Here is a 13,267-nt window from a genome sequence, read left to right on the forward strand (position 1 = left end):
GGGATCGAGCCCCCGAGCCCCACATTGCATTGGGCTCCACACTCAGCAGGAAGTCTGCTTCTCATCTCTCTCCCACTCTGCCCCTCCCCCGCCGCTCATTCTCTTTCTCTCTAGAATAAATAAATCTTAAAAAAAAAAAAAGAAAGAAAAAAGAAATGACCCAAGCACAAGAAATTAGGACAGAAATTCTGGCTTCTTGAAAGCGCTTCTACTGAGCAGCAACTCTGTGTTGCAGTTAGTGTCAGGTGGGGCAGACCCTTGGGACCACGCATGTCAGTGACCTAAATCCTTCACGTGCCCTGCGTAAGTTCCTGTACACTCTTCACAGTCCACTCTACTCACTGGGCTGAAATGCTGCCTGAGGACTCCTGAGGCCCTGCTTCTATTGGGAAAGTTTGCCCTATCACATACTTTAGTAGATGTATTTAAGATTTCAAGTTCTGGGGGCACCTGGCTGGCTCAGTCATTAGAGCATGTAACTCTTGATCTTGAGATCGTGAGTTTGAGCCCCATGTTGGGGAGTAGATTGTACTTTAATAATTTTTTTAAAAATCTAAAAAAAAACCCCAAACCTTCAAATTCTATGAATTAAGATGGTTTTTAGGAATCAACTAATGAGCTTCCCAAAATGTGTTCAGCTCTGTAACCCCAGATTTGCTGTATTCTCCAGACAATTCATAATTCAAAGGAGCTGTCTCTACCCTCTCTGCTAAATATTCAGGGGACTGGCGCCAGTGAACAGCGCTGTGGGGGAGATGTCCGCCTCGTCCTCAGTTCATCGCACACCTACTAATGTGTGAACGTACAGAAAACCTTAACTGCCTTTTTGGTATTTGGTGCTTCTAAAGTGGCTTAAAGACTTGGTTTATTTGGGCTAGAGTGGAATGTAGCAGTACTACCTTCAGATTTGGACAACCAGGGTCCCTTTCCTGGGTCCTGGGCCTTAGGGGGCTTCATCTGGCTCTCCTTCAGCAGTATCCCTCTCCATGGGATGAGGATGCTTATCCAGAGCCTGTAGGGACCCAATCCACCTCTTTTTTTTTTAAGATTTTATTTATTTGACAGAGACACAGCGAGAGAGGGAACACAAGCAGGGGGAGTGGGAGAGGGAGAAGCAGGCCTCCCGCTGAGCAGGGAGCCCGATGTGGGGCTCGATCCCAGGACCCCGGGATCATGACCTGAGCCGAAGGCAGATGCTCAACAACTGAGCCACCCAGGCGCCCGGACCCAATCCACTTCTTGACCATCCTCCAGCTACCTGGGTCCCCAGAATTCACTGGGTGCCCATATACCAGGGCCTATTGCTAGGTAGGGCCTGTACAGACCTCTCCCCATGACTGGGGGCAGGAATGACAGAGAGCCTGGGATGGTAACCCACATACACACATGGGGAAAAAAGTGAGGAACAGGCTAGAATCCCTTTTTATATTCAAGGGCCACCTACTCCACAACTATAGGGTAGGCCTAGAATCCAGAATGTCTTCTTGATTCCAGAATCTTTTAAATAAATCTTTAGAACATTCATGTTTTTATTTTCTAAGTCCTTAAAACCAAAAGCCTGAGCAATTAGTTCTAGAATGTTAAAGCTCATGTGGGTGATGTGAAAGTACCTCTTTACTGTAGTTGAAGGTAGGGGAGAAGGAAGGGCTGCTGCTACTGCTTGCACTCCGTGACTCAGCTAGTTGTGTTCCGTGGTGCTCTCTGGAGGGATGAAGGCAGCCAGGCAACAGTATTCAGCACCACCGAGATCTGTGGTCAGGCCCTTATCGGGACCCAGAGCCCACTGTGGGCCATCAGCCTCTCCTTCCATCATTACTTTCCTAAAATCCTAAACACCTTAAAGGTCCAGAAACCAGAATAGGTCTTCTCTGAATAGGAGCTAACTTCACACTGACTTCATGAGAAATCACTAAAGTACTTGTTCAACTAGGGGCTATGGAAATACTGGCAAGGAGAACAAAGAAGTTCTCCAGGGAAGCCACCCAACACCGAAGTGGTAGCTTCTAAATAAACTGAAATTGTCTCCATGTTCTCTCAGAAAGGTCATAATAATTGAGTCATTACCAAAGGATTTCTTATGAGGTATGATGGAGTATGTGATTACCTCAGGAATGACTTGATAATGTCAGATAGGAGTAAACTAGCTCCCGTCTCCCTGCAAGTTACTTTTAGAGTCCTAGGATTTGAGTACTTCGGAGCTAGAAGAAAACTACACCATCACCAGGTTAAAACCTCATTTTTAGATGAAAAGGCTGAAGCCCAGAGGGGTTCTGTGACGTGTCCCAAGCCATAGAGCTACTTTGGGGCAGAGCTGGTACCAGTCTCTGGGTTTGCAGGGCTATAAAATTAGATATAGGGCGCCTGGGTGGCTCAGTCGGTTGAGCGTCTGCCTTCGGCTCGGGTCATGATCCCAGGGTCCTGGGATCGAGGCCCACATCGGGCTCCCTGCTTGGCGGAGAGCCTGGTTCTCCCTCTGTCTCTGCCTCTGCTTGTGCTCTCTGTCTCTGTGTCAAATAAATAAATAAAATCCTTAAAAAAAATAAAATTAGATGAGATTAAATTTGACACGTTTTTAAAAAATGTGTTATTGTCTGGAGTAGATTGTGGCAGTTTAGTTTCTAACAAAATATTTGTAAAGTGCCTGTCACCATGCTATCTTGGTGTTGTCAAAGTTTTTCCTGAAGTAGGAAAGAAGTTTTGAAGAAACACTAGACTTTGGTTGGAGGAGTCAGGTATGATCAAAGAGAGTATCTGAGTCTTGATAAGAGCATGCTCTGCAAAAGTGGGGTTCATATTTCATGATTTTTTTTTCAAGTAGGCTCCATGCCCAGCATGGAGCCCAATGCAGGGCTTGAACTCACGACCCTAAGATCAAGACCTGAGCTGAGATCAAGAGTCGGACACCCAACTGACTAAGCCCCCCAGGCACCCCCACGTTAATTTCTGAACATCTTTTTCTTTCTTTTTAAAATATGTAAATTAAAAGCAGGGCTGCAAAGCGTGAGAACTGGCCCATGCAGCTTGTCCAGTCTTTGGGAAGGGCAGGCACTGAGAAGCGAGGGGGCCAAAACCATCTCAGCATGAGAACTGCAGTCAGTGCTGTCATGAGTGAAGAGTCAGAATTATGAACAGTCCCCCAGGGAGTCAGCCATTTACCTGGGAATGGGATGTGAAGGTTCCAGATTGAACAGTTCTGCCTTCTGGGCTTCTCTGGTTCTCATTGGCCTTTGCTGTCTCCGTATTTCCTTGAACTGCGTCCTGTAGGTGCCATTTGCATCTGCTACTACCGTTCCACCCCTCTGCCTTACCCCCACTCCTTTCGCTTCATGCTTCCAGGTTCTGTTTGTTTTACTCAGGAACAATGACAGCAAGTTAGGAGGAGCAACAGAGTTAGGAGAAAAACCAAAGAAACTGACAGGCTCATTTGACCCAATGCTTTCATATTTGTGTAATTTTACATAAATTTATATAAACTTAAAATAATTACACCTGGCTGTCTTGTTGATAGAATATGAATGGACCTTTAAGGAAAAACCCATTAAAAAAAAAAAAAGATAGGGGCGCCTGGGTGGCTCAGTCGTTAAGCATCTGCCTTCTGCTCAGGTCATGATCCCAGGGTCTTGGGATCGAGCCCCGCATCGGGCTCTCTGCTCAGCGGGAAGCCTGCTTCTCCCTCTCCCACTCCCCTGCTTGTGTTCCCTCTCTCGCCATCTCTCTCTGTCAAATAAATAAATAAATAAAATCTTAAAAAAAAAAAAAGATAAACTCCTTTTCAGTGGCCTAATTAACAAGGAACAATACCAAGCCTAAAAGTGGACAGCAGACTGCATTACAAGGAGAGTATACCCAGCCTGTGCATGATCTTCATGAGGATAGTCTTCTATACAGGAGTATTCCCTTTTCTGTGGGAAATGTGAACACAAAGGCCCTTCACAGTTTATCTAATTTCATGGCAAATTGAATTAAAGTATAAATATGAGAGTAAGTTTTTCCCCACCCGACTTAATTTATCAAGAACTTTGCTTAGGTAGGATCTTAAAAAAGAAAAAGAAAGAAAAAAAGAAGACAAGGGATCTGAGACCAAAATCTCGAGTTAGAAATTTTAGTTCCTAGGCTGGGCTCTGCCTGGGAATTGCTTTTCAGGTCCCATTCGAATATATGCTGCTCGATTTTCTCTTTTGAAAGGATAACTAGACTACCACAGTGATATTAAAATACCATATTGAAAAAGTGATTTATGATCCAGAGACCGAAATTCCAATGTAGGAACCAGAAACATTTCAAGCACTTTAATTAAAAAACTAGTTTCAAGTGGCACTATGTTCAACTTCAACCCACATTACATAGCAATTCAGACTCTTGGGTTTCAGGATTGGGAGAAAATGGGGCTTTCTGAATCTGCTCTTTGGGAGGCTGTCTGTAGTTCCTATTAGTTCCAACCTTAGGGTGCCCCAGTTACCCTAGGGATCTTTAAGTCAGTTCAGTTCAGTACAACCCAAAGGTAGGACCCTCTTGAAATAGTCATTCTCAGCTTACCACATTAATAGACCAATAGCCTGGACCTTTCTTGCTTCATCCTATTCCAGATGTCAGAGCTAAAGCATGTTTGCCTGTTTATTGCCATGGGGCTTTGCATATAAGGCATTTTTTTGGTCCCTGACATGTATCCCAAATGCCATTACTCTTGGCTTCACCAAGTTGCTTATAAACCAAATCAAGATGTAAACAACAGCTGGATTCTTATTTTAAAGGCGTCACATGATTCCAGGGGGAAATCAGCTTTCAGGCCTTTGCCTCACATTGGATTTGGCCTGTGGTTTCCCCATATAGTGCTGGAAAGCCACGTGGTTATTAAGGGTTTGAATCAGCTACTCAGATAAGACAGGCAGTCACATGCCCACAGTACAGAATGACCTCACTGAGCAACTCATGTTTCTAGGATGTTGGGAAATTCAGACTTGCTGGAAGACCTTGTCCTTACGATGTGAGGATGTCAGTGGTTGATATGATTCAGCAGCAAATTCTCATCTGAATTTCAAAACAATTGGCCTCTTGTTCAAGGGGACATCTAAATTTTAGATCATCTGCTTGCCACAGTCTTCAGAGCAGTTTAATCCCTGAACCAATTCAAATAGAATAGATTAAAATTAGATCTCCTTCTCTCTCCAAGAAAACTTTTTTTTTTAAAGATTTTCTTTATTTATTTGAGAGAGAATGAGATAGAGAGAGAGCATGAGAGGGGGAGGGTCAGAGGGAGAAGCAGACTCCCTGCTGAGCAGGGAGCCTGATGCGGGACTCGATCCTGGGACTCCAGGATCATGACCTGAGCCGAAGGCAGTCGCCCAACCAATTGAGCCACCCAGGCGCCCCAAGAAAATCATCTTAGGTGAGTTGGCATTTTCAATGCACCAAGGCTTTCATTGCCCTTAGTGACTACGACAGGGGGAGTGTGCCTTAGTGAATATGACGGGGGATTCTGCAGGCCATTTTTCACACAGCCACCTATGCTCCCCAACTCCGCTTCTTTGTACCCAGCTGACATTTCCACTTTGTCTGGCTTCTGGGTCTGATTGAGTCAAGGGCCTAATATTGCAGTCCCAGTTTGGTCATGGACAAAGCAATCATCTATATAATTGGAAGACATTATTAATAGGTTTATCAGAGTAAAGTTTTTTTTTTTTTTCTTTTCTGGGTCATTTAAGGACAGTTCCCATGGGCTCCTGAAAAACAGTTTATTCTGCTAGAGGACTCTTTGCACAGAGCTTAATGAGATATTAATGCAGAGCCTAACAGAAACCTAAAAGTCATTCACAGGGTTGTCTCATTTTCTACAGACGTATTTCACTAAACAAATACAATACAGACTTGAACATCTGGAATTACTGAAAAAAATCAGGTGGTAACGATTTACTTTACAAAGATTCACTATTTAATTATGAACTCCCCTAGTGCATTTAAGTCACTCATTTGTTGCAGTTTGTCTATTTGAAACCATCTGCTTCAATCAGCTGTTTTGGTTTGGTTTGTTTTTAAACAGACCAGGATCATGTTCTTTAAATAGAGATGAAAATAAGCTATTAAAGTGTAGAATTCAGAACCATTCAATATTGTCATCATCTCATTCTAGTTCCCCTTCTCCTTTGACAAAAGAAAAGTTTCCTGAAGGGGCTCCTGGGGGGAAAGAATTTGGCTCTTTCCAATTAGCAAGACCTCACAGGCTAACAACATTTTCGTCTTCCCCCATGCCCTATACTAACTTTCCACGAGGAACATCAGTACCCTGAAGTGGCTCCGTAATTCCCAAAGGAGTATTTTTAGAACTGTTCATTCATGCAAGATACTCTCATGAATTTCAGAATTTTTATCTACTTGGGAATTAGCATTGTCTTGCCTTCTTCATTCGTATCTACTCTTGGGTGATTTTTTCTTCAGTCTGAGAGAAAAGATAGCTTAAGACGCGAGGTTTTGTGAAGGCATTTGGTTTGGGGTGAGGTTTGAGGGCTGAGGGAGGGTGTATACTCAGTAGCCACAGGCCCCTCCTGAGAAGTCTGGAAGCAGAACCATCAAACCAAAGCTGTGGGCTTAAATTCCAGCTCTGGCTATTACCAGCCATGTGACCTTGGACAATGGCTTTGAGCCTATTTGCTCCTATGTAAAATTAGGATAATATGTAACATTTGTATCACAGGGTTGTAGAGAAGACTGAAAAAATTATGTAAAACACTCAACACAATGCCTGGAACATCGTGTGTGTTAGTGTTGGTGTTATTAGTGTCTGGGGAAAACAACACTGCTATTGTCCAGTCATGCTCTTGCCAATGTCACTTGCTTTGTTCTCTAGTTCTTAGTAGAGTCACTTTCCCTCTGGCTAAAATGTGTAGTAGCTATTCTGTTTCTATGCCTACTGGCCAGTTAGCTTAGCCAAAGTGAAACTAGGTGTGTATGTGGATATGAAGGTAATAATTTCTAACATGGACACCAATTTTAAATCTAATTTCAGAAGTTCTGTAAAAAAAACAAATACACTTCATGCTTAGACTAATTTACATGGGAAAAATTATAAGCTAAGTCGTAAGTTATTACTTAATGCTACATGTTAATATCTTTGTAACTCTAAAACTAATTTCCTTAATATGAACTTAGATAATGTTTAATTTGGATAAAGTACACATCATTTTGGATGAGATGGTGTTAAATGGCTGCATCGTGGAAACGAATCGGGCAAGAATTCTTGCCCCTCTACTCATTCTTGATAAAATGTCAGAAAGCTGAATGATGGAAGGCTCTGCCAGACAACATCAACCTGTAGAAGTGAGAATACCATGGAATACCTCTCAACATCTGTAGCCCAAAAAATGTGGAAGACTGCACATTGCAAAATGGGGTGTCCTTCCAAAGACATTTTAAATAGGTGTTTTCCACATTTCCTAAATGGAAAACAAAGCTTTATTTTAAAATATGGTATTCAAAGAAATATTTTCTCTGAACTAAGAGACAAGTTTTGTTTTCTAACCATAAGCATTTTTTCCCCACTTGTTCAAATTTTGTTGAGTTCTGAGGGTAACTTTTTTGTTCTCTGCTTTCCTATGCACATTTAATTCAGGATTAGCAGCATGGGAAGAATGTGTGACAATTATCAGCCAATAAAATTTTAAACACACATAGTACTTTGAATGTTTTCTGAATGCTTTTTCCTTAAAATGATTTAAAAAGTCAAAACTTTACAAAATTGTGTACCTAATAAAAATTGAGAATTAAATTTTATGCCAGTTTCGAAAAGCCTGATAACCATTTTATTGGCACTTGGCAATTACAATGTCATCATGTAATTAATTCACTTATAATGTTACCACCAAAAATGAATGGTTACACATTAAAAGAGAGCTCTTACAACCATCCTTTAGGCCATATTATAAATGGTTTGTCTTATTAGAAAACTTATTTGTAAATGAAAATTTAGTTCAAAGTCTAAAAATAGAATGCAAGAGAATATCTCTGTTGAGGTCAGCATGATATGAATCCGAGTTCTCCCCTGCCTCCCTAACTCATTCCTTTGACCCCTTCTCCTGGAATGTCTTGAAGCAAAGAAAACTAAGTCACTATAAAAAAGCAATAACCTGCCTGATCCTTCCAAACTTTTCTAGATGCTTTTGCTACTTAGTCAACAGTATACAGAACTGTGTTAGGTAAAAGCATGTTTATGTGCATACTGGGTAGGAAGGCAGATAAAATGGAAGAAATAGAAATACAGTCTTGGTACATTAAGATATTGTGCCATCCTATGGAATTCTAAGAGTTCTTTCATCTACAACACTCTATCCTCCAAAAGAAAACATAAATGGACATTACAGGTATTGATGATTCATTCAGTACTGTTTGCTTTTTTTCTCTCTCTTGTATATGTGGGGGTGGGGGAAGGATTTCTTTTAAATCTTTCTTTCTAAAAATCTACATACATATTTAAAGTTTGCATCTATTAAGACCCAGGCAACCAGGCAATAATGGATTCGAAAAGCAAACCTGAGTTGGACTCATTCAGAAAGGCAGAAGAAAGGCTTCTGATGCCAGAACAGCAAATGGTACATGTGTCTAGATCCCCCTTTTGCATTAAGTAGCCAAGGTATGGGGAAAGCCCAGTCTAGATCAAAGTGCTTTGGAGGTCTAAGACATATTAGTTGGGAAACACTGTCCTAGTTGGTAGGCACTTAATCAGTAGCACATTCAAGTAACTGCTGAAACTGGTACACCAGAAGTAACTAGGGAGTGAACAAAATTAATTTTTAGGTCACACCAAAATAGCACTTGGGTAACATCTTGGCACAGATTTTAGTACCTTTAGAGAATAACAATTAAAAAAAAAAAATACGAGGTAGATACCACAGGAAAGAAAGCCGAATAACCTAATACATGGGGAGACCCTAGGAGAGGTCTCCTAACACTTGATTCATGCAAAGTGAACTGTAATAGGACAATCTGTTCTTCTAGGCTGTGTCATAATTTCCTTTCATGTTTACTGCTGAATTGTGAACAGCTTTAAATGGTTTTCACACTCATGAAATTTATGCCTCAGATTGGTCAGCTTTATCTTGAAGACTCCTGACTTTTCATTTACTGAATGTGTAAGACTCATCAATTTTACCTGCTACAGCAATGTGCTAGGCCAGGATTCAGCAAACGTCTTCTGTAAAAGGCCAGATAGTAAATACTTGAGGCTTCATGGGCCATATGGTCTCTGCTGTAAACACTCAGTTCTGCCACTGTAGTGTAAAAACAGCCACAGATAATACGTAAAGGAATGAGCATGGCTGTGTTCTAATAAAACTTTATTTATGGACACTGAAATTTGAATTTCATAAAATTTCCACATCATATTATTCTTTTTGTTTTTTAACCACTTAAAGACTTTAAAACCATGCTTAGCACGTGGGCAATACAAAGCAAGCAGCAGGCCATCGTTTGCTGAGCCCTGTGCTAGATTAGTCTTGATAAAAGCTGGGTATTGACAGACATTTTACAGACTTAGATAAATGGCAATACTAAGCACATAAATTGGATTTTAACTCTAACACTAGTATGAAGTTTTAGTCATGCATCCATGACTTTATTGAGACAATCACCACCACTATTTTTTGGATTGAAGCATAGGTCATACATTTAAATATTGCTGTTATGTTTTATTTTAACTTTTATTCTCACAGAGAACTGTGAAACTAACAACAAGATGAGTCATTTAAATGCTGCCACTGATAGCCTGTCACAACATTCTCGCGCAGAGAATAGAAACAGTACGCAAACGGCTGACTGCAGTGGGAGGTATCTCTTCTAATGTAGAAAGGGAATGTACCTTTTAAACAGGTAAATAATAAGTAATTCCAAAATTTTCACTCCTAAAAAAGCCATTTGGCTAATCAGGCCTAGTGACATTTCTTTCACCTAAGGGCACAGATGTGATACATCAAGGGGATTTGGAAAACGGAAATAGAAGAAGCCCTTTTCAAAACCAGGAAATGGCAGTATCCTGGTGGTTTCTTTTCACACTAACACAACATTGAGAAATCATTCTTGGATCTTAGACTTACACATCCCTGCAGATACAAAGGTAAGGAGCAGATGTGGTGTTGAAAAAGTTAACACAAATAACTTGGCCATTTTTAGCTGAAGAATACTATAAGACAGCATACAACAGTTGGATCACAGGCACGTGAACATATATTTCTTCTAGCTTTCCAGTTTCAGTAAGTGTATTTACTATAGAAAAATACATTTCTAAATGTAGCAATTTTAAAAAACTAAATCTCAGTGATTCAAAATAAAAAATATCTGGTTAAGCTCTTAGGTCTGCTCGTTGCAGTGAAATAGTCACGTGACACAGTTTTGTACGCTGCAAACATTTTAATGATTATTGTTGAGCATACATTTTGGAAATTTTTTACTTCAAACTGCAACAAGTTAAATAAATGTTTATAATATACAAAGAAAATACAACCAAAAGTAAAACTTGCTTTTAAGTGTGCCTTGCATCTAGACCAGTGTTTTTTCTTTTTTCCCCTTAATATACCTTTACTTCTGAGCTGCACAAACACACTTAAGAATTTGATCTTTATAGTACGGCATTTAGGAAATAAAAATATACTCCCACCTCAAAGAAATAAAAAGGTTGTGCATGATTATATGCCAAACAAAAGAGAGAACACTAGAATACTCTGATAGTGCAGGCATCATTAAAAAGGAAAAGAAAAAGCTTGAGATGCTCATTAACTCTCTATGTTTTAAGGAAGCAGGATTTTTGACCGAGTAGCTTAAAAGCCAGCAAAACAGGGATCAGTGACGGCAACTGTAGTGTATGAAGTATGAAATGACAAACTTTACACAAATACACTGTTAGAAATTTACCAGTGAACACTGAAGATCTGAGAAGCTGCTCTTTGGAACAGTCAAGTAGGGACCACCTTTTTCCAGTCACTAAGCCCTTGTAGCAACACACAGTGTTCTGTGCTATATACTTGCTGGCTGGGTAGTTAAAGGATTTGTTTTGTCATTAGCAGCTAACCAACTTATTCCACATGTTCTTAAAGCCTTAATGGTTGAAATAAAGGCAAGTGTCATTAGCGTAGAGGATCATATACTTCTCTGCACACAAACACAAGAGGCTTCACTAGTATTTTAAAAGTCTCTGATGTCTCCCACTTCGAAGCTCAGTTGAGATGAAAGCCTTTCTCCATGGTAGCAGCTAGTAGGCGCTCTCTCATGATCTCCTCCGAAGAATATTCAGGCAACTTCAGATAATGCACACATGTATTCACTGATGGATAGCTTGCATCAGTAGCATCAACCTACAAAAAGAAAAGTGAAAAACAGAAGGCCATGACTTTAAGTATTTATTTCTTTCAATCCTGCAGTAACTAAATTCCATTTGGATTCCCTATTAGCTAAGGTTTGTACCTTGCGTACAACTGTGAGCCTGGGATGCAGATTAGCCAGTCCACCTGGGGGTAGAGTTGAGCAACCGGTGGTAAACTGCAGGAATGCTTTCCTTTCATCTGAAGACATGCCACACAAAACCCTCACGAACCTCAGGAAACCAGGGCTAAAAGGAGAAAAATAGAGTTCTACTGAGCTGACAGATGATTTAAATGAAAAACACTACTTTGTAAGCCAGCAATAACCCAAAAAACAATTATCAACATGTGAGAAGAATACTATCTAGAGACTCTTGAGTAAGCATGAAATGAGTGGATTAAGCTACTTTAAAAATACCCTGCAAAGACTGTCTTGTAGTTATAAATGGTTGAGAACTGAAACACTGATGGAGTTCAGGGACCAAATATGCAACAAGGTCAGCAAATCAGAAAACTTCAAAATGCACATGCATAATTAATCCAAATATGGCTAAACTACCAAAGGGGATCTGAAACAATCCATCTTTATTAACAGTGAAATAAACCATTTCTATATGCCACAACAGGGATGAATTTCATAATCATAATGTTAAACAAAAGAAGCCAGACCTTAAAAAATACATACTGTATGATTTCATTTACTAAATGTAAGCAAAATTGCAAATGCAAGCAAAATTGATCAACAGAAATAGTGATTTAATATTAGAAAAGAATATAATGGGCAAGGACAATTCTTGAGTTGTTTCTTGTTCTGGGTGCCAATACACAGGCGTTTCCCTTTTGTGAAAATTCTCCAGCCTGTACATGCAATTTGTGCACTATTATAATTCAATAAAAAGTTGACTTAAGCAAAAAATGCTATGTTAAGTTTAAACTAATTTGTAATACGGTTGACCCTTGAACAACAAGGGGTTTGGACTGCACAGATCCACTTATATCTGTAATTTTTTAAGATAAATACAAGAGAGTACTGCAAATACATTTTCTCTAACTCATGATTTTCTTTTTTAATTGTTATCTGAGTATAGTTGACAATGTTACATTAGTTTGAAGTGTACAACACAGTAATTCAACAAGTTTATACATTAAGCTATGTTACCACAAGTGTAGTTCCTCATGAGTCTTTTTTTTTTTTTTTAACGATTTTATTTATTTGAGAGTGAGTGAGCGAGCACACGAGCAGGGGCAAAGTGAGAGGCAGAAGCAGGCTCTCCGCTGAGCCAGGGAGCCTAATGCAGGGCTTGATCCCAGGACCCCAGGATCATGACCCAAGCTGAAGGCAGACACTTAACCGAATGAGCCACCCAGGCACCCCCCTCATGATTTTCTTAACATTTTCTTTTCTCCAGCTTATGTTATTGTAAGGATATAGTATATAATACACATAACATATGTACTGACTGTTTATATTATCAGTAAAGTTAGTCAAAGTAGGCTACTAGTAGTTAAGTTTTTGGGGTATCAAACATACGGATTTTCAACTGTGCCCCTAACCCCTACATTGTTCAGGGGTCAACTGTATTCTCTCATTTATGTTAATTTGGAAACATTTAAAAAGAAAAAGTACTATAGGGCCTGTAGTCTTAAAAAATATCAGTGGTATGAAAGAAAAAGAAAAAAACAGCTAAAGAACTGTTTCAGATTAAAAACCTATCACAAGATAACCCTATCACAACCAAATGCTATTTCCTGACAATGGGCAGTGGTGGTGAGGGGAGTGCTATGAAGGACATTATTGGAGTAAACAACAAAACTGGAATATGGACTAAAGATCAGCTAACAATATGAATTTGCTAGTGAATGTGGATACATGGGAGGATATCCATATTTTTAGGAAATGCACACTCTATCACAGAATAAAGGCACAT

At 39.9% G+C, this 13,267-nt stretch overlaps 2 protein-coding genes across 9 annotated transcripts in view; one reads left to right on the plus strand and one right to left on the minus strand.

The window, feature by feature from the left end:
* Positions 1-13,267, plus strand: part of AP4S1 (adaptor related protein complex 4 subunit sigma 1) — a 60,256-nt gene that overhangs the window by 38,255 nt on the left and 8,734 nt on the right. For 2 of the 3 annotated variants that reach the window (XM_045900674.3, XM_045900675.3), the window contains exon 6: positions 7,144-7,662. The exons of the other annotated variant lie outside the window; for it this stretch is intronic. In XM_045900674.3, coding sequence (XP_045756630.1) covers positions 7,144-7,272 — 129 coding nt within the window. In that variant the 3' untranslated portion in view covers positions 7,273-7,662. Of the gene's footprint in view, positions 1-7,143; positions 7,663-13,267 lie in introns of those variants that run through there. 3 annotated transcript variants of the gene reach the window in all.
* HECTD1 (HECT domain E3 ubiquitin protein ligase 1) overlaps positions 8,137-13,267 on the minus strand; it is a 90,292-nt gene continuing 85,161 nt past the window's right edge. For all 6 annotated transcript variants that reach the window (XM_064570911.1, XM_064570913.1, XM_045900654.3 and 3 more), the window contains 2 exons: positions 11,443-11,587; positions 8,137-11,333 (listed from right to left, as the gene is read on the minus strand). In XM_064570911.1, coding sequence (XP_064426981.1) covers positions 11,196-11,333; positions 11,443-11,587 — 283 coding nt within the window. In that variant the 3' untranslated portion in view covers positions 8,137-11,195. The remainder of the gene's footprint in view (positions 11,334-11,442; positions 11,588-13,267) is intronic.

Source organism: Mirounga angustirostris, unplaced genomic scaffold (assembly GCF_029215605.1).
Source record: "Mirounga angustirostris isolate CCGP_5_RB_7025 unplaced genomic scaffold, mMirAng1.0.hap1 SCAF_9, whole genome shotgun sequence".
Lineage (NCBI taxonomy): Eukaryota > Metazoa > Chordata > Mammalia > Carnivora > Phocidae > Mirounga > Mirounga angustirostris.